Below are 19,027 nucleotides of genomic sequence, written 5' to 3'. Positions count from 1 at the left end.
AGTTGATGCTGGAATTGGAAGAACTTTGGATCATTCGGGAGGCTGAGGGGTTGACAGATAGGACATAGAGAGAAGTAGTTACACTCAAGGTGGAGAACACGGGAAATTTGGTGACAGTCAGGACAGGGAAAGGGATTAAACAGCCAGTGCAGAGTACCACTGTGGCCATCCCCATCAACAACAGGTACACCACTTGGATACTGTTGGGGGGGATGACCTAGCAGAGGAAAGACACAGCGGTCAGGTCTCTGGCACTGAGTCTGGCTCTGTAACTCAGGAGGGAAGGAGGGAGAAGGGGTGAACTGTAGGGATAGGGGATTCATTAGTTAGGGTACAGAAAGGAGGTTCTGTGGACAAGAATGAGATTAATGTTCAGAAATATAATCTCACTTTCCATGACTTGTGTGTAATTGTCTGAAATTTTGTGTGGCCAGTTGTTCTGAACAGAGATTTAAACTAAAATGGAAATTCAGATATTTCAAACCTCCAGCAGGTTTCCCAGTCCTCAGCTGAAGGGACAAGAACTGTATCTGTTTGTGATCAAGATAAAGCAGCTCACAATGTTCTGACAGAGACACTTAATTCTATCAGTCTGCTCAGTAACAAGTCCATCATATCATGTAAATACAGAATAATGTTCAAGCACTTACCTTCAATTGAAGTGGTGACAGACATGCCAAGTAAGAATACCAGATTAAAGATACCTGTTTGGAAGAACACCAATTCTAAAAAAAAAGAAATTAAAACCATTTGAAATCCTCAGAATTAGAATTCAGAATCAGATTTATTGTCACTGAGATATGTCATGAAATTTGTTGTTTTGTGCCAATAGTACAGGGCAATAAATAAAATATACTATAAATTACTGTGAGATATATGTAGTTGTGAAAAAGAGAGCAAAAATAGTGAGGTCATCTTCATGGGTTCATGGACCGTTCAGAAATCTGATGACAGAGGTGAAGAACAAACACGAGGAAATCTACGGATGCTGGAAATTCAAACAACACACACAGAATGCTGGTGGAACACAGCAGGCCAGGCAGCATCTATAGGAGAAGCACTGTCAATGTTTCGGGCTGAGACACTTCGTCAGGACTAACTGAAAGGAGAGATACTAAGAGATTTGAAAGTAGTGGGGGGAGGTGGAAATGTGAAATGATAGGAGAAGACCGGAGGGGGTGGGATGAAGCCAAAAGCTGGAAAGGTGATTGGCCAAAGTGATACAGAGCTGGAGAAGGGAAAGGATCATGGGACGGGAGGCCTCGGGAGAAAGAAAGTGGGGGGGTACCAGAGGGAGATGGAGAACAGGGTGGAGAGAAAGAGAAAAAAAACAACTAAATATGTCAGGGATGGGGTAAGAAGGGCAGGAGGGGCATTAACGGAAGTTAGAGAAGTCAGTGTTCATGCCATCAGGTTGGAGGCTACCCAGCCGGTATATAAGGTGTTGTTCCTCCAACCTGAGTGTGGCTTCATCTTGACAGTAGAGGAGGCCATGGACAGACATATCAGAATGGGAATGGGACATGGAATTAAAATGTGTGGCCACTGGGAGATCCTGCTTTCTCTGGTGGACCGAGCGTAGGTGCTCAGTGAAACGGTCTCCCAGTCTGCGTCGGGTCTCACCAATATATAAAAGGCCACACTGGGAGCACTGGATGCAGTATACCACACCAGCCGACTCACAGGTGAAGTGTCGCCTCACCTGGAAGGACTGTCTGGGGCCCTGAATGGTGGTGAGGGAGGAAGTGTAAGGGCAGGTGCCAGGAGGGAGATTGGTGGGAAGGGATGGTGGAGGACGAGTGGACAAGGGAGTCGCGTAGGGAGCGATCCCTGCGGAAAGCAGAAAGTGGGGGGAGGGAAAGATGTGTTTGGTAGAGGGATCCCGTTGGAGGTGGCGGAAGTTACGGAGAATTATACGTTGGACCTGGAGGCTGGTGGGGTGGTAGGTGAGGACAAGGAGAACCCTATCCCGAGTGGGGTGGCGGGTGGATGGGGTGAGGGCAGATGTGCAGAAAATGGGAGAGATGCGTTTGAGAGCAGAGTTGATGGTGGACGAAGGGAAGCCCCTTTGTTTAAAAAAGGAAGACATCTCCTTCGTCCTGGAATGAAAAGCCTCATCCTAAGAGCAGATGCGGCGGAGACGGAGGAACTGTGAGAAGGGGATAGCATTTTTGCAAGAAACAGGGTGGGAAGAGGAATAGTCCAGGTAGCTGTGAGAGTCTGTAGGCTTATTGTAGATATCAGCAGATAAGCCATCTCCAGAGATGGAGACAGAAAGATCAAGAAAGGGGAGGGAGGTCTCAGAAATGGACCAGGTAAATTTGAGGGCAGGGTGAAAGTTGGAGGCAAAGTTAATGAAGTCAACAAGCTCAGCATGTGTGCAGGAGGCAGCGCCAATGCAGTCGTCGATGTAGCGAAGGAGAAGAGGGGGATTGATACCCGTATAGAATTGGAACATGGACTGTTCCACAAAGCCAACAAAAAGGCAGGCATAACTGGGACCCATGCGGGTGCCCATGGCTACACCCTTGGTTTGGAGGAAGTGGGAGGAGCCAAAGGAGAAGTTATTGAGATTAAGAACTAATTCCGCTAGATGGAGGAGAGTGGTGGTAGGGGAGACTTGGTTAGGTCTGTTTAAAGGGGGTTTCTTCTTTTTCTTTGTTACTGTGTATGTAATCAAAATGGCTTCTTTGTTTTGTTAAAAGAAGGAATGCTTCTTTGTTGCGAGAGAGTGCTGGAAGCTTGCTTGGGTTAAAATTTACTGATAACGAAAATTGTATTCCTTTGTAAACCAATTGGGATTAATGTTGTTCTTTCTTCTGAGTCCGTAAGCTATTGTTGGCGGACTTTTGGGGAGATCGGCGCTAGGGGGTGAGAGAGGGACGACGTGATGCTGTAAACTGGGCGAGGAATGGACCCCAAGCAGGGGTCCAAGGTCAGGAGGTACCCCGAGGAGAGGAGACGAAGATAGATGTGCTTGGTTGACCACTTTGGGTGGTCCTAAGCTGCAAGTCGAGGAGTTCGGAGGGGATCGAATGGTGGCCAGAAGACTTCAGTAATTGAGCTCCAACAGTTGTGCACGAAGTGGTTTGGACTTTGATAAGTCTGGCGCCTTTTCTTTATTTTCATTTCCTTCATATATACTGTATGGTTATTAATCAGTTATAGTAATCTTTATAAACTGTAATCATTTAATCGCATATGGTGTCCTGTTTGTTCTTTGGCGAGGCGGGGACATCACACAGCATCCACACCAGCTGATTACCCAGTTTGGCGGGGCCGAAGGCTGCTCCCCCTAGACGAGAACGAGCTGAGCGAGCCTGAGGTGACCCAGGGGGTTACATCTGGAATCCAAAAAGAAGCGAAGAGCTTTGAGACCGTCCGGGTGGGGGATGGAGGTATATAGGGACTGGACGCCCATGGTGAAAATAAGGCGGTGGGGGCCTTAAAAGCATTAAAAGCATTGAAAAAATTCAAAGCGTGAGAAGTGTCACGAACATAGGTAGGAAGAGAATGAACAAGGGGGGATAAGACAGTGTCCAGATATGCAGGAATGAGTTCAGTGGGGCAGGAGCAAGCTGAGAAGGGGAAGAAGCGGTCCCTAAATCATTGAATGTGTGTCTTCAGGCTCCTGTGCCTCCTCCCTGATGGTAGTAATCCCCCTGAGTTACAATCTACACAACTTATTCAAAACTTGCATCAATGAAGTGCTGCAGTGAACAGAGATGAACCCGGGCTTGGTCAGGTTCATTGTGATATTCAGTGTCCTAACATGAGGCAATCAACCAGCTCAGAACTGGACCAGACCTTCAAGCATTGGACTGAAGGAGGTTCAGAGAGCTCTCACACACTGGCAACAAGTGGAGAGACCAGGGAGGGACCAAAAGCATCTTCTGGTTCCCTCTGGAAACACTACATTTGATAACTTACTGACCCACAGGCATCACATGTGGAAATGACAGGTACTCTGCAGTTTGTCCGTGTGTACATCCAGTGGATGGGATATCAGACCACTGTAAATCAGTTCTGCTGAATTATCCCAGTGACCTAGAGGACTGCAATTAAACATTTTGCCAGTGACTGAGTTCCATGTCTGACAGTACAGCCTGTTCTGATGCAGAGAATCACAACATCACTGTTTCCAGCTGTTCAATGGCATCGGACAGTGTTCTGGTTCAAATTGAAAACTGAACTCCATGAGGTTGCAGGCTGAACAGTCCACATGCTGGAACATTTTATGTGGATGTGGGCAGATGATGCTGGGGAGAATCACTGTTAATTGGTGATTTAGATCCTCGGGATTCCTCGCCTTCATCCAGTGTCTCCTTTAATTCATCTTCCGCTGTTTATTTAATTATTTCGGGTTTTATTTTGCTATATTTCTACTCTATTCTTGGTTGGTGCAACTGTAACGAAACCCAATTTCCCTCGGGATCAATAAAGTATGTCTGTCTGTCTGTCTGTATTTATTTTTATAACTCAAAGCAATTTTTATGTCTTGTCCTGTACTGCTTCCACAAATTGACAAATTTCACTCGATATGTCAGTGATTTATTTTAAAGCTAAGAGTAATATAAGAAGGGTGGATGAGCTTAGAGCATGGATTAATACCTGGAAATATGATGTTGTAGCTATTAGTGAAACATGGTTGCAGAAGGGGTGTGATTGGCAACTAAATATTCCTGGATTTCGTTGCTTCAGGTGTGATAGAATTGGAGGGACAAGAGGGGGAGGTGTTGCATTGCTTGTCAGAGAAAATATTACAGCAGTGCTCTGGCAGGATAGGTTAGAGGGCTCATCTAGGGAGACTATTTGGGTGGAATTGAGGAATGGGAAAGGTGTAGTAACACTTATAGGGGTGCATTATAGACTACCTAATGGGGAGCGAGAAATGGAAGAGCAAATTTGTAAGGAGATAGCAGATATTTGTAGTCAGCACAGGGTTGTGATTGTGGGAGATTTTAATTTTCCACACATAGACTGGGAAGCCCATTTGGTAAAAGGGATGGATGGCTTGGAGTTTGTAAAATGTGTGCAGGATAGTTTTTTGAAGCAATACATAGAGGTACCAACTAGAGAAGGGGCAGTGTTGGATCTCCTGTTACGGAATGAGATAGGTCAGGTGAGGGAGGTATGTGTTGGGGAGCACTTTGTGTCCAGTGATCACAATGCCATTAGTTTCAATATAATTATGGAGAAGGATAGGAATGGACCCAGGGTTGAGATTTTTGATTGGAGAAAGGCTAACTTTGAGGAGATGTGAAAGGATTTAGAAGGAGCAGATTGGGACAATTTGTTTTATGGGAAGGATGTAATAGAGAAATGGAGGTAATTTAAAGCTGAGATTTTGAGGGTACAGAACCTTTATGTTCCTGTTAGGTTGAACCGAAAGCTTAAAAGTTTGAGAGAGCCATTGTTTTCAAGGAATATTGGAAACTTGGTTCAGAAAAAGAGAGGCAACAACAATAAATATAGGCAGCATGGAGTAAGTGAGGTGCTTGAGGAATACAAAGAATGTAAAAAGAATCTTAAGAAAGAAATTAGAAAAGCTAAAGGAAGATACAAGGTTGCTTTGGCAAGTAAGGTGAAAATAAATCCAAAAGATTTCTACAGTTATATTAATAGCAAAAGGATAGTGAGAGATAAAATTGGTCCCTTAGAGGATCAGAGTGGACAGCTGTGTGTGGAGCCAAAAGAGATGGGGGAGATTTTGAACAATTTCGTTTCTTCAGTATTCACTAAGGAGAAGGATATTGAATTGCATAACGTAAGGGAAACAAGAAGGGAAGTTATGGAAACTATGATGATTAAAGAGGAGGAAGTACTGGCGCTCTTAAGGAATATAAAAGTGGATAAATCTCCAGGTCCTGACAGGATATTCCCTAGGAACTTGAGGGAAGTTAGTGTAGAAATAGCAAGGGGTCTGACAGAAATATTTCAAATGTCATTAGAAACAGGGATGGTGCCGGAGGATTGGCGTATTACTCATGTTGTTCCATTGTATAAAAAGGATTCTAAGAGTAAACCTAGCAATTATAGGCCTGTAAGTTTGACATCAGTGGTGGATTAATTAATGGAATTAATTAATTAATTCTTAGAGATGGTATATATAATTATCTGGATAGACAGGGTCTGACTAGGATTAGTCAACATGGATTTGTGCATGGAAGGTCATGTTTGACAAATCTTATTGAAGTTTTTGAAGAGGTTACTAGGAAAGTTGATTAGGGTAAAGCAGTGATTGTGGTCTATATGGACTTCAGTAAGGGCTTTGAAAAGCTTCCGCATGGAAGTTTAGTTAGGAAGGGTCAATCTTTAGGTATTAATATGGAAGTAGTAAAATGGATTCAACAGTGGCTGGATGGGAAATGCCACAGAGCAGTGGTGGATAACTGTTTGTCAGGTTGGAGGCCGGTGACTAGTGGTACACGTCAGGGATCTGTATTAGGTCCAATGTTGTTTGTCATATACATTAATGATCTGGATGATGGGGTGGTAAATTGGATTAGTAAGTATGCAGATGATACTAAGGTAGGTGGTGTTGTGGATAATGAAGTAGGTTTTCAAAGCTTGCAGAGAGATTTAGGCCAGTTAGAAGAGTGGGCTGAACGATGGCAGATGGAGTTTAATGCTGATAAGTGTGAGGTGCTACATTTTGGTAGGAATAATCAAAGTAGGACATACATGGTAAATTGTAGGGCATTGAAGAATGCAGTAGAACAGAGTGATCTAGGAATAATGGTGCATAGTTCCCTGAAGGTGGAATCTCATGTGGATAGGGTGGTGATGAAAGCTGTTAGTATGCTGGCCTTTATAAATCAGAGCATTGAGTATGGGAGTTGGGATGTAATGTTAAAATTGTACAAGGCAATTGTCGGAGAAATTTGGAGTATTGTGCACAGTTCTGGTCACTGTGTTATAGGAAAGATGTCAACAAAATAGAGAGAGTACAGAGAAGATTTACTAGAATGTTACCTGGGTTTCAGCACCTAAGTTACAGAGAAAGGTTGAACAAGTTACGTCTTTATTCTTTGGAGCGTAGAAGGTTGAGGGGGGACTTGATAGAGGTATTTAAAATTATGAGGGGGATAGATAGAGTTGACGTGGATAGGCTTTTTCCATCGAGAGTAGGGGAGATTCAAACAAGAGGACATGAGTTGAGAGTTAGGGGCACAAGTTTAGGGGTAACACGAGGGGGAATTTCTTTACTTAGAGAGTTGTAGCTGTGTGGAACGAGCTTCCAGTAGAAGTAGTAGAGACAGGTTCGATATTGTCATTTTAAGTAAAATTGGATAGGTATAAAGACAGGAAAGGAATGGAGGGTAATGGGCTGAGTGCAGGTCGGTGGGACTATGTGAGAGTAAGTGTTTGGCATGGACTAGAAGGTCTGAAATGGCCTGTTTCCATGCTGTAATTGTTATATGGTTGGTTATATAATCCTAATTGTGATTCATTCAGGTGTTGCCGTTGGGTCATGTATTTATTGTTCATGTTCAGTTGCTCTTGAGAAAGTGGTGCTGAGTTGACCTCTTGTTTTGCACCCTTCCCATATTCCCACCCTGTTCAAATCTCTCTCACCCAAGTCATTCCCCATTGACACATCTTCCAGCTCCAGTCACTCAAGTTTGAGAGATCTAATCTGCCTGAAAATTGTCTGAACTAACAGCAGATCTGGCTGTCTCCTATTGAACATCACCCCGGGTTCTAATCTCGGCCAAATTGCCCATTGAAAGATCATCCTGAATATAAAAATAATGCCTTAGTTCCATCCTTTAACTTTGCAGCAACTTATCATGATGCCATAATGGTTGTGATTGAGATCATACATCTGTGTCTGCAGCCGCTCTCCTTCAGTCTGCCAACCAGATCAACCCCTCGAAATGTTACCCATCATTCCAGTACTGAGGATTATATTTGTCTCTCAATTCATCTGTCTCTGCATTCCACCCCATCTTTTTGCCAAGTCTGACACCCACCGATGCTCCCACACATCACCCTTGCCAATACTCTTCACTGGGGAGTCATTAGACATGCCAAATCTGAACACTCCTTCCCCTCACACCTCAGAAATGAGAGAACACTGTCTTTAAAGTCTCCACCCCCAGCTACAGGAGACGCAACTTAGAATTCAGCCCGCTGCCCTGCACTCTTCTCCTCCCGGAAAGTATGGACACTCTACAGCTCCCCTCTCCTGGGCCCCAATAGTACCAGGCAGTCCCACTGCCATTACGTCAGCACTAGTCTGAACTAAAACAGTGTCTGTGCTTGCCATTTTATCAGATCTCTGTCCCACAATCGTAACTTTCCCTACAGCATTAAAAGTACTTAAAAGTTGAAATAACAATTCATCAGGAATACATACTGCACTCAACACACACGCATTCATTACCAGTAACTCCGTGGATGCACTCTACCACTCAAACCTGGCAGCATCCATACCCACGTATCATTATCACTTTTCCGGACAATAGTTTAGCACAGACTTAAACAAACCACCCACTGGTTCAATGCTCAGGGCAATCACACAGCAGCCAAAGAAATCAATGCTGAATGATATCCCCACAATTGTAACCCCCAGGTTCTGTGGGCTGTGTAAGTCTAGGGAAGACCATATTTGCGCGGTCAAATAATCTCCTATTCAGCTAAGCTTAAGAAGCAGACAAAAACAGAGTTAGTTAAGATTTCCAAACAAATTAAAAACTTGGATAATATTTATGCAATCTCTCCTAACATTGATTTATTCAAACAAAGAGTTGAACTCCAATCACAATATGATTTATTATTAACTTATCCTATTGAAAGAAATTTGCTTAAATTGAAAAGTCAATTTTATGTCTTTGGAGATAAAAATAATAAGCTATTAGCATCTCAATTAAAATCTGCTAGAGCTAAAAGACAAATTTTAAAAATTCATAAGGGAGATGGTACTTTAGCATGTAATTATGAAGATATTAATAAAAATTGTCAAAAATTTTATATTGAACTTTATAAATCTCAGTTTTCAGTTGATTCCTCTAAAATGAATGCCTTTTTACAAAAGATCGATTTTCCTGGAATTTCTGTTGAAGATCAACAAATTCTTGATGCTCCTATTATTGAAAGCGAATTTCAGAAAGGTATTTTTTCAATGCAATCTGGACTGGATGGTTATTCTGTAGGATTTTATAAAAAATTTGAAAAATTGCTCTCTCCATATATGTTGGAAATGCTTAAAGATTCTTTTTTGTGAGTTACCTCCCACATTTTATGAAGCTTCTATGTCTTTAATTCTCAAGAAAGATAAAGATTCTACTGACAGTGCTTCATATAGACTTAGTTCATTATTAAATGTGGATGCTAAAATTCTCTCAAAAATAATGGCTAATTAGCTGGAGAATCCCCTAGTTAAAATTATCTCTCAAGATCCAACAGGTTTTGTAAAGGACGTTATTCTTTCTCTAATGTTTGGAGACTGTTAAATGTTATATATTCATCCTTTTCTAAGACTCCCCAATGTGTTGTCTCTCTTGATGCTGAAAAGGCATTTGACAGAGTTGAATGGAAATACTTATTTAGTGTTTTAGAGAAATCTGGCTTTGGTATTAATTTTAATAGGTGGATTAGAATGATATATAAAAGCCCTATTACTATATTCATGGCATTTTCATAAATGGGACTGTTCATAAGATCTCTCTTCATGCTGTCGATCTCTTAGTTTATATTTCAAATCACAAAGAATCCATTCCTAGTTTATTGAAACTATTAAACGATTTTGGAAAGTTTTTAGGATATAAAGTAAACCTTCATAAAAGTGAATTATTTCTCCTAAATGATTTTGCTTCTATATATGATGACATTCCTTTTAGAGTTACGGACTCATTTAAATATTTAGGTATCATTATTACTAACAATCATAAAGACCTTTATGAAGCTATTTTGGTTGCTTTAGTGGATTTTATGAAGCAATTATTTTGTAGATGGAATCTACTTACACTGTTGGTAGTCAGCCAAATTCATGCAGTTAAAATGATGATTTACCAAAATTTTTATATGTATTTCAAAATATCCCTTTTTTTAAACTAAGTTTCTCAATCAGGTTGACTATTATTTCATCATTTGTTTGGAATAATAAAAGACCAAGAATTGTTAAATATCACTTATAAAAATTAAGAAAAGATGGAGGTCTTGCTTTGCCTAATTTAAGAATGTATTATTGGGCTGTCAATATACGTTATAGGTGTTTTTCGTTATAATGGGCTGAGAGAGATGAACGACTGCCTTGGGCTGATTTGGAATTGAATGCTGTGAAACAGTTTCACTTAACCTCATTATTAGGAGCTTCTTTACCTGTACAACTGGCCAAAATTACTACTTTAAATTCATATCCGGTGATTAAGCAGTCATTACGAATTCGGTTCCAGTTTCATAACATTTTTTATCTTAAAATATTTAAACTTTTTAGTTTAATTTATCAAACTTATTTATTTAAACCTTTATTAAGTGATCCCACTTTTCTTTTGTGGAGGAATAAAGGGGTTTATTCCTTCATGGATCTGTTCCAGGATGGCCAATTGATGTCTTTTGAGAAATTAGTAACTAAATACTCTCTCTCATATTCACATTTCCTGCAATATCTTCAGGTCAGACACTTCTTACAAAAATACTTAAGTAATTGTCCACATATACAAGATTCTAACCTGTTAGGTACTATTTTAAAAATGAATCTTTTAGTGAAGTGTTTATTGGAAAAATTTATAATTTATTGTTACAATAGCACAATTACCCTTCACTTAAGATTAAGTGAGATTGGGAGAGAGAGCTTAACATGACCCTGATAACAGAAGATAGGTTGCGGATTTTTGGTTAACCCTTTATCGATCTGTGCCAGTCACTCTCTAATTCAATTTAAAATTGTACATCTTTACTATTTAACAAAGGAGAGACTGTCTAAAATGTTTTCTAATGTTGATAGTCAGTGTGATAAATGTAAAACCGAGACAGCTACATTGACACATATGTTTTGGTCATGTTCTGTAATAAAACATGTTTGGAAGTCTATTTTCTCTACAATTTCTGAAGTTTTAAAAATTAGTTTACAACCTAATAAATTGACAGTTTTATTTGGTATAGTCCCTCAATATATTCATGGTATTTCTCTATTAACCAACATGCAATTGCATTTGTTACATCATTGGCCAGAAGGGCTATTTTGTTGAAATGGAAAGAAATTTCTGCTCCTACTTTGATACAATGGTTCTCTCAGGTGCTGTTAAGTTTTAGTTTGGAGAAAATCAGAAGTTGAACTTTCGATCCTCGATTTGATTTTGAGAAAAGGTGGGGTTCATTCGCCCACTACTATCATTTGATTTGAGTTAATTAATATGGTTTCCTTCCAATTTTTTTTAAGTGGATTTGAGTTGGCGGTTTGATAATTTTTTTCTATCGAAGCTTGTACAATGTATAGCTCCAGGGTTGTGCTCCCAATGTTTTTATTTATTTATTTTTTTCTCAGTTATTAGGGTTTTTTTTAAAGTTAGTAGGGGTTCATTTTTTTCTCCTTTTTCTTTCAAAAAATATTCTTAACACTTTATTTTCTCTTATTATTGATATATTGCTTAGCTTTGTTAATCAGTTATTTGCTAATTTAATTCTTTATTGTATATATGACATATTGACTTAATTGTTATTGAAGATGAACAAAAATACATTAATAAAATAGATTTTAAAATGAAAGTCTAGGGAAGACAATCTTTGCCCCCACCAAACATGTGAAATTGAGGGCATACAAAAAAGCTGGATGAACTCAGCAGGTTGGGCAGCATCTGTTGAAAGGAGCAGTCAATGTTTTGGGCCGAGACCCTTTGTCAGGACTTCAGCCTGACCTGCTGAGTTCATCCAGCTTTTTTGTACATCTTGATTTGACCACAGCATCTGCAGTATACTTTGTGTTTGAAATTGAGGGCAAACTCCTGTTTGTGATTTGTAACCCTGTTACAAATCAGTACCACAAACTAACAGACAGTACACCATATGTAATTAAACTATTAAGCTTTATAATTGTTAATTTGACTAAATGGTTAGTAAAGAAAAACAAAAAGGAAAGGGCCCATTTTAATGAAACAGTCTAATGTGCATAAGTTGGAGCTCACGGTTTTCCTTTCGCTCATTCTCCATCGATTTCTCCTGGCTTTGGCGATTCCCGGCCTTACTCAAAGTCCTCTCCTTTCTGGAGTCTTTATCCTCTCCATTCTGGCATCTTTTCTCTGCATCAGCTGCCGAACAAAAGACCCAGACCACCTCAGTGTCAGGCACACAGCACGAAAACAAATTCCCCTCATTGGAAGGCTCAAATTCCAAATCACCCGTTATCTCTAACCATAACCCAAACACGGCTTCTACAGGAAGATCATTACATTAGCAGTGAAACCATTTCCAGGGTGTTACATTTGCAGAAAGCATTCATGATTGATACTGTCCAATTTAATGGAAGCTTTTCATAATAGGGAGAACATTTAAATTGCTGCAGGAAGTATGTCATTAGCTGCCTCTTTCAGACCCCAGGATGAAGTCCATCTGGATATCCAACTTGTCAGATGGCAGCTCCAACAACTGACTCAGTATTTCTTCCCTGGTGATTGTCATTTTCTCAGATTTGTTGCCCTACACTGGCTCTCACTCAGATTACAGCTCAATGCTCATCAATACTTTCAGAAATCTCTGACTTTACAACTCGCTTCCCCCTTCCTCTCTGCAGTCTATAAACCTTTATATTTCTGTTCTAATCCTCTCCTTCTCAGCAAGCTTGATCTTTGAGCTTTCAGCAAATTGTTATTTATCTCTGAATTTACCCCACTAAAGCTCACCACCTTTCCTTAATCCTTCAAGATTTTCTCTGACACCCCACTGTCTGACCAAGCCTCGGGTCATCTACCCTCATCTTGCTTTACTTGGCTTAGTGATAGACTTCATTTGGTAATTTGCCTGTGAAACAGCCGAGGGCGTTTACTGTACAAACATTGATTCTATTCTTGGACAACTTTAGTCTGTATAATGAAGTAGATCTCAAAGTGAACCTAGCCAGGACTTGCTTGAATTAGTCCATGAGGAAGGAATGCCAATATTTTGAACCCTGGATAGTTTACAACTTGGAGAGGAAGAGGGGGAATGTGTTCCCTTGTGCTGACTGTCTGGAAGGTGCTGTTGAAAACAAAACTATTGCAAATATCCAGGAAAGATCGGTGAGAGGCCTCCCAACACTGAATTCTATCGAGGGTCAGAGGTATACCTATCATGCAAACACCTCACCATCACTGGGATAAAGGGGATTCTGTCCCTCATTCCTCAGCTGATTTCATTTTGAAGTTGAACAACAGCACGTGTCAAACACCAGACAGCTGAGATAGCTTCCTCTCAAGCCGACTTCTAAAGATCCCTCTGGAGTCAGGTAAGAGATGGTATCACTGTGAACCAACACTTCACAACTGTGTGGAAAATGATGCAGTTTCATTCCACAGGTCACAGTGAGTCAGAAGGGTGGTGTCTGTGATGGGGTGGGGATGATTTTTCAAGTTTTTCATTTCATTAATGTCTTTGTTAAAATTAGTCATAAATTACTTGGAAAGATGACCGGAGCTTATACACAAAGGCAAATTACACAAAGACACATACCTTCAGCAATATTCTGCTTGTGCACCAAGTACACCATTATCATAAAATTCACCAATGGCAACATCAGGCCAACAAACTGCAAGGCATCAATTAATGTGTCCTTGATGTAATCACCTGCAAGTGAAAAAAAATTCAAAACTCTAAATCAATTGACTGCATGTTCTCGAAGGTGGGAAAACAAGATGCTTAACTATTGTTCCAACCTAGAACAGGGAATTAACAATCCTGATCGGTTGTCCAAACTTTCCCGAGCACCTCCTGCAAACATTCTGCACCAGCTGCTCCGAGTGTTGCAATAGCCACTCCTTTAGGAGTTCACTGCACTGTGACCAGCACCCACATGATCCAGGATTTGATTCTCCCAATGTCCACAACAACTCTTATGGAGATGTCCCACAATTACACTGGAAAGCCACTCCAACTCTGGCTCGATTCCACACCTTGTCACAGAAGTTCTCCCACTCATTTAGCCAGAGGAGCTCAGGCTGATATCCACAATCTGGTCAGGGGCACATTCGAGGAGAGAAAGTCTCCTTGTGAAGGGCAGGTTGATGCCCAGACAGCTGACTGACACCTGCACATCACACTTATTGTCACCAGCTACTTTATTTCAGATATCAGGGTCTGATGTTGCATCGTGCCAGGAACAGGAGTGTGTCTGACAGCTCTTTACATTCTTCATATTGTTTCAATGACATCACACAGGAACTGAAAAATTCAGCCAACTCCTGTGAGCGGGGGCAGAGTGAACTTCTCCACGTGAGAAACAGAACCTGTAATCTCACAGCATCTTTTACCAGTCTCTGGTCCAGACAGTGAAGTACTTTAAGTGCAGTCACTGTTGGAGGGAATGAGACTCAGTTTGTACTGAGTAAGGCTGAACAAACAGTCATGTAAAAGCTGGCTTTGTGACGTTAGTTAACAGAATTATTGATTTCCAATACGGGGGAGATATCCTTTGCTCTGTTGGAAATAACACTGAAGGATCATTTACACCTTCCCAAAGAAAGCAAATAGGACTCTGGTTGAGTGAGTCATCCAAAAGTGGAGATCTCTCAACGTGCAACACTTCCTCCACACTGGTTCTGAGAATGTGGGTGATGCTGGTAAAGCCACAGATACTCCCTGTCCGTTTACCCTGAAGCCTCCTACTGGAACCTCTGTTGTTCTCATGGTGATGCTGGGTGTTGGTCTGTTGCTTAAGAGGGGCAGCAAGGACAAGCCATGGAACTACAGCCTGATATCAACAGTGCGGAAGTTACTGGAGGGAATTCTGATGGACAGGATCTACCAGGATTTGATTAGACAAAATCTGATTAGGAGGAGACATCATAGCTTTATGTACAGGAAGTCACGTTTGATTAATTGTTCAGTTTTTTTTTGAAGAACTAAGCAAAAGGGTAGATAGGAAATTGAATGTTATCTATTTTAACATGATCCTGACATGAATCCAGGGGCTTCCAGGGGGATTCAAAAATGGCTCAGAGGAAGAAAGCAGAGGGCAGTGGTTGAAAATTGTTTTCCATTATAGAAGCTGGTGATTAGTGGTGTGATGTAGATATCAGTGTTGGGATTTTTTTATTTGGTATTTTTATCAGTGATTTGTATACAAATGCACAAGGCTTGATCATTAAGTTTGTGGATGACACAAAATTAGATGCTGTTGGTAGTGAAGTAGGTTATCGTGTGATGCAGGTGGATTTCGACCAATTAGGGAAGAGGGCTGAGGAGTGTCAAATGGATTTCAAATCTAATGGAGTATTCTCCCAATCAAGAGAACTTGAGAAACTTAATGCTGATTCATAAACTGCATCTCCAGCTTGTTCTCTTACACCCCAGGATGAAGTCCATCTCGACCTCGGACTCATGTTACGTACCCACAGTTTGAACACGTGACAGTGGGATGATCTAATGGTCTTGTGAGTGGGATGATGTAATTGTCTTATGACCGTGGGGTGGTGTTATGTCACATGATGGCATGTTCCAAACCACATTTAAACCAAGCCACAGTTTGTGACGCAGTTCTCATTTTTATTTTTGTGTAATGTTGTTGCTGGCAGTTTCGGCAATCGCTGCCAGTTTTCATTTGTTGCACGTTTATTTTTTCCTTACAGTCCAGTATCGGAGAGTGAAGGCATTACCGGAGTTATCCGAGTTCAAAGGATTGGATAAAGTTAATGGTGTTCACCGTCTTGGGAATGATCGACCTTTTTCTTTTGACTTTGTTCAAGAATTGTGGCATGCACATTTTGAGTGAAACCCCTGCAAGGTCGGGAAGGTTTGTGCAGTGACCACCCTCCAGACAAAAAGTCAGTTCCTTTTATTTCCTCGGGATTTCTGCGAACAAGGTACCTCCCAGCTGTGGAATCGATAGATTCATCATTTTCTTCGGAGGAATTGTTGCTGCAGTAAAGTCTCTCCTCAAAGACTGTAAAAATCTCATGGACTTTTGAATTTATCACTTTAAGTCTGTGCTTGGATGAGAACTCGTTAAGAACAGTTTCTAAGTTTCCACCAGCATTTTGTGTGTGTTGTGTGAATTTCCAGCATCTGCAGATTTCCTCGTGTTTATTTCTAAGTTTGCCTGTTTGTTCGAGATAGCTGCATAATGCTTAACCTCCGGTTTAGCTGGTTTGTTTACTTTTCTAAGTATTGTGCAGAGGTTAATAAATCTTGGAGTTTGTTTTAAACCCTGTCTCAGTTTCATATTCATTGCTGCTGCATTTGTAACACTCGGCAGATGGAAGCTCTGACAATGTGCTCAGTACCTCTTCCCTGGTGATGGTAATGTACCCAGTTTACTGTCCCACATGGTTCTCCCTCAGACAATGGCTCAATATTAAAATGCTGATCTGTTCTTTCAGACCCCTCTGACTTTACATTTCACTCCCCGTCTCTCTCAGTCTACAAGTTTCTGTATTTCTGCATCCGTTTCCTCCTGTCCTCCTGAGACAACCTGATCATCATCACTTTGTGCTTTGAGCTGTCTTGTTCCTTATCTTCAATTTACCCCCAATAAAGCTCTCTATCCCTCCCTGATCCATTAAACTCTTCTTTAATACACAACTCCCTGACCAAACCTGGGGACATCGGTCCTTTTCCTGATTCCTGTCTCTCGGAGACAGACTTCATTTGGTAATTAGTCTGTGAATCAGCAGAGAACATTTACACTACAAACACCAGTAGCTACTGGTACTGTTCTTGGATAACTATAATCTGCGTGGTTAATTTATTCTCAAAGTGAACTTACTCAGGACTGGCAAGAATTAGGTCAGGAAGAAGAAATGTCAATATTTTGAATGGTTTATAACTTGAGGAGGAAGAGGGAGAAGGTGGTGTTCCCTTGCATTCATTCATTAGAAGATACTGTTGAAAACAAAATTGATGCAAATTTCCAAGCAAGGTTTACTGACAGCCTGCAGGAGAGGCCTTCCCACACCCAACTGTATCAAGGATGAGAAAGGCCCCAAACACTCACTCACTCCCCTCACTATCATTGGGATCTTTTACACCAACCTGATATGATGCTGAAATTTGACAACACCATGATCAAACACCAGTGAGCTGAGACACGTTCCTCTCCAGACTACTTTTTCTAAAGACCCTCTGGAGTCAGATCAGAGATGACTCCAGAATCATTCCAGCTGTGGTTACACTGTAAATCAGAATTTCATAACTGGGAAAAATGTCGGACAATTTCATCCCACAGGTCACAGGAATCCAGATGGGTCAGTGGGGGTGATGATTATTCCGTTTTTTCTTTTCCATTGTTTTGATAAAAATTAGCCTAAAATTAATTGTACATATGACTGGAGTTGATATACAACTGTAAAAATACAATGGCTGATACCTTTATGCAAATCCATTTTTATGGACCGACCCACCAGAATTAAAATGAACACAACTGGCAGTACGATTGACAAGATGATAGTAACTATTCCCGTGGTGGAACGGCCTGTAATTAAAAAAATAAAGTCAAATAAGTAAACATGTAATAATTCACCAGAGAAATAAACGAAACAACTCTTAAACAAACCATTAAACTTATCTCCACCGGGTAGGAAATGTTGACATTATTACTTATATCCTTCATATACAGGAGGAGTAAAAATCTTTACATCACGTCTCCATTGAAATGTGTAGTGTGCAGTTATGGCAATTTATAATAAATATTATGTACAACAGGATAGTCAATATAACATAGAAATACAGTTGAGTCAGATGGCCTGGTCGAAGAAGCTGTCCCGGTGCCTGTTGGTCCTGGCTTTTATGCTGTGGTACCGTTTCCCGGATGGTAGCAGCTGGAACAGTTTGTGACTGGGGTGACTCAGATCCCCAATGATCCTTTGGCCCTTTTTGCACACCTGTCTTTGTAAATGTCCTGAATAGTGGGAAGTTCACATCTACAGATGCACTGGACTGTTAGCACTGCTCTCTGAAGAGTCCTGCGATTGAGGGAAGTACAAGATGCTCTCAATTGTGCCACTGTAGAAAGATCTTAGGACTTGTGGGCCCATACCAAACTTCTTCAATAGTCTGAGGTGAAAGAAGCGCTGTTGTGAATTTTTCACCACACAGCCTGTATGTACAGACCCCGTGAGATCCTCAGTGATGTTTATGCCAATGAACTTAAAGCTGTTCCCCAGAATCATTGGGTTAGATGTTGACTGGCTGAATCACTGCCTGGTATGGGAACTGTACTTCCCTCAATCGCATGACTCTGCAGAGAGTGGTGCGGACAGCCCAGCGCAACTGCAGATGTGAACTTACCACTATTCAGGACATTTACAAAGACAGGTATGTAAAAAAGGCCCTAAGGATCATTGGGGACACGAGTCACCCCAACCAAGTCAAGTCTATTGTCATTTTGACCGTAAACTGCTGGTACAGTACACAGTAAAAATGAAACAACATTCCTCCAGGACCCTGGTGCTACGTGAAACAACAAAAAACTACACTAGACTCTGTGAGACAGCACAAGGCTACACTAGACTATGTAAAACAACATAAAAACTGCACTAGACTACAGACCTGCACAGGACTACATAAAGTGCACAAAACAGTGCAGGGCAGTACAATAAATAATAAACAAGACAATAGGCACAGTAGAGGACAAATTACAATATAATAATAAATGATGAAGATGTCAGTTCAGACTCTGAGTATTGAGGACTCTGATAGCTTGGGGGAAGAAACTGTTGCACAGTCTGGTTGTGAGAGACTGAATGCTTTGGCATCTTTTGCCAGATGGCAGGAGGGAGAAGAGTTTGTGTGAGGGGTGTGTGGGGTCCTTCATAATACTGTTAGCTTTGCAGGTGCAGCGTGTGGTGTAAATGTCTGTAATAGCGGGAAGAGAGACCCTGATGACCTTCTCAGCTGA

At 41.0% G+C, this 19,027-nt stretch overlaps 1 protein-coding gene across 1 annotated transcript in view; it reads right to left on the bottom strand.

Annotated features, from left to right (window-relative positions):
* Positions 1-19,027, bottom strand: part of LOC140721584 (uncharacterized) — a 113,791-nt gene that overhangs the window by 44,438 nt on the left and 50,326 nt on the right. Inside the window, exons 9-12 of the mRNA XM_073036407.1 lie at positions 17,498-17,602; positions 13,648-13,761; positions 12,129-12,251; positions 651-725 (exon numbers count right to left, since the gene is read on the bottom strand). Of these exons, the coding sequence (XP_072892508.1) occupies positions 651-725; positions 12,129-12,251; positions 13,648-13,761; positions 17,498-17,602 (417 nt within the window). The remainder of the gene's footprint in view (positions 1-650; positions 726-12,128; positions 12,252-13,647; positions 13,762-17,497; positions 17,603-19,027) is intronic.

The sequence above is a fragment of the Hemitrygon akajei genome, chromosome 2, assembly GCF_048418815.1.
Source record: "Hemitrygon akajei chromosome 2, sHemAka1.3, whole genome shotgun sequence".
In the NCBI taxonomy this organism is placed as follows: domain Eukaryota; kingdom Metazoa; phylum Chordata; class Chondrichthyes; order Myliobatiformes; family Dasyatidae; genus Hemitrygon; species Hemitrygon akajei.
This window is presented reverse-complemented; position numbering and strand designations above follow the sequence as displayed.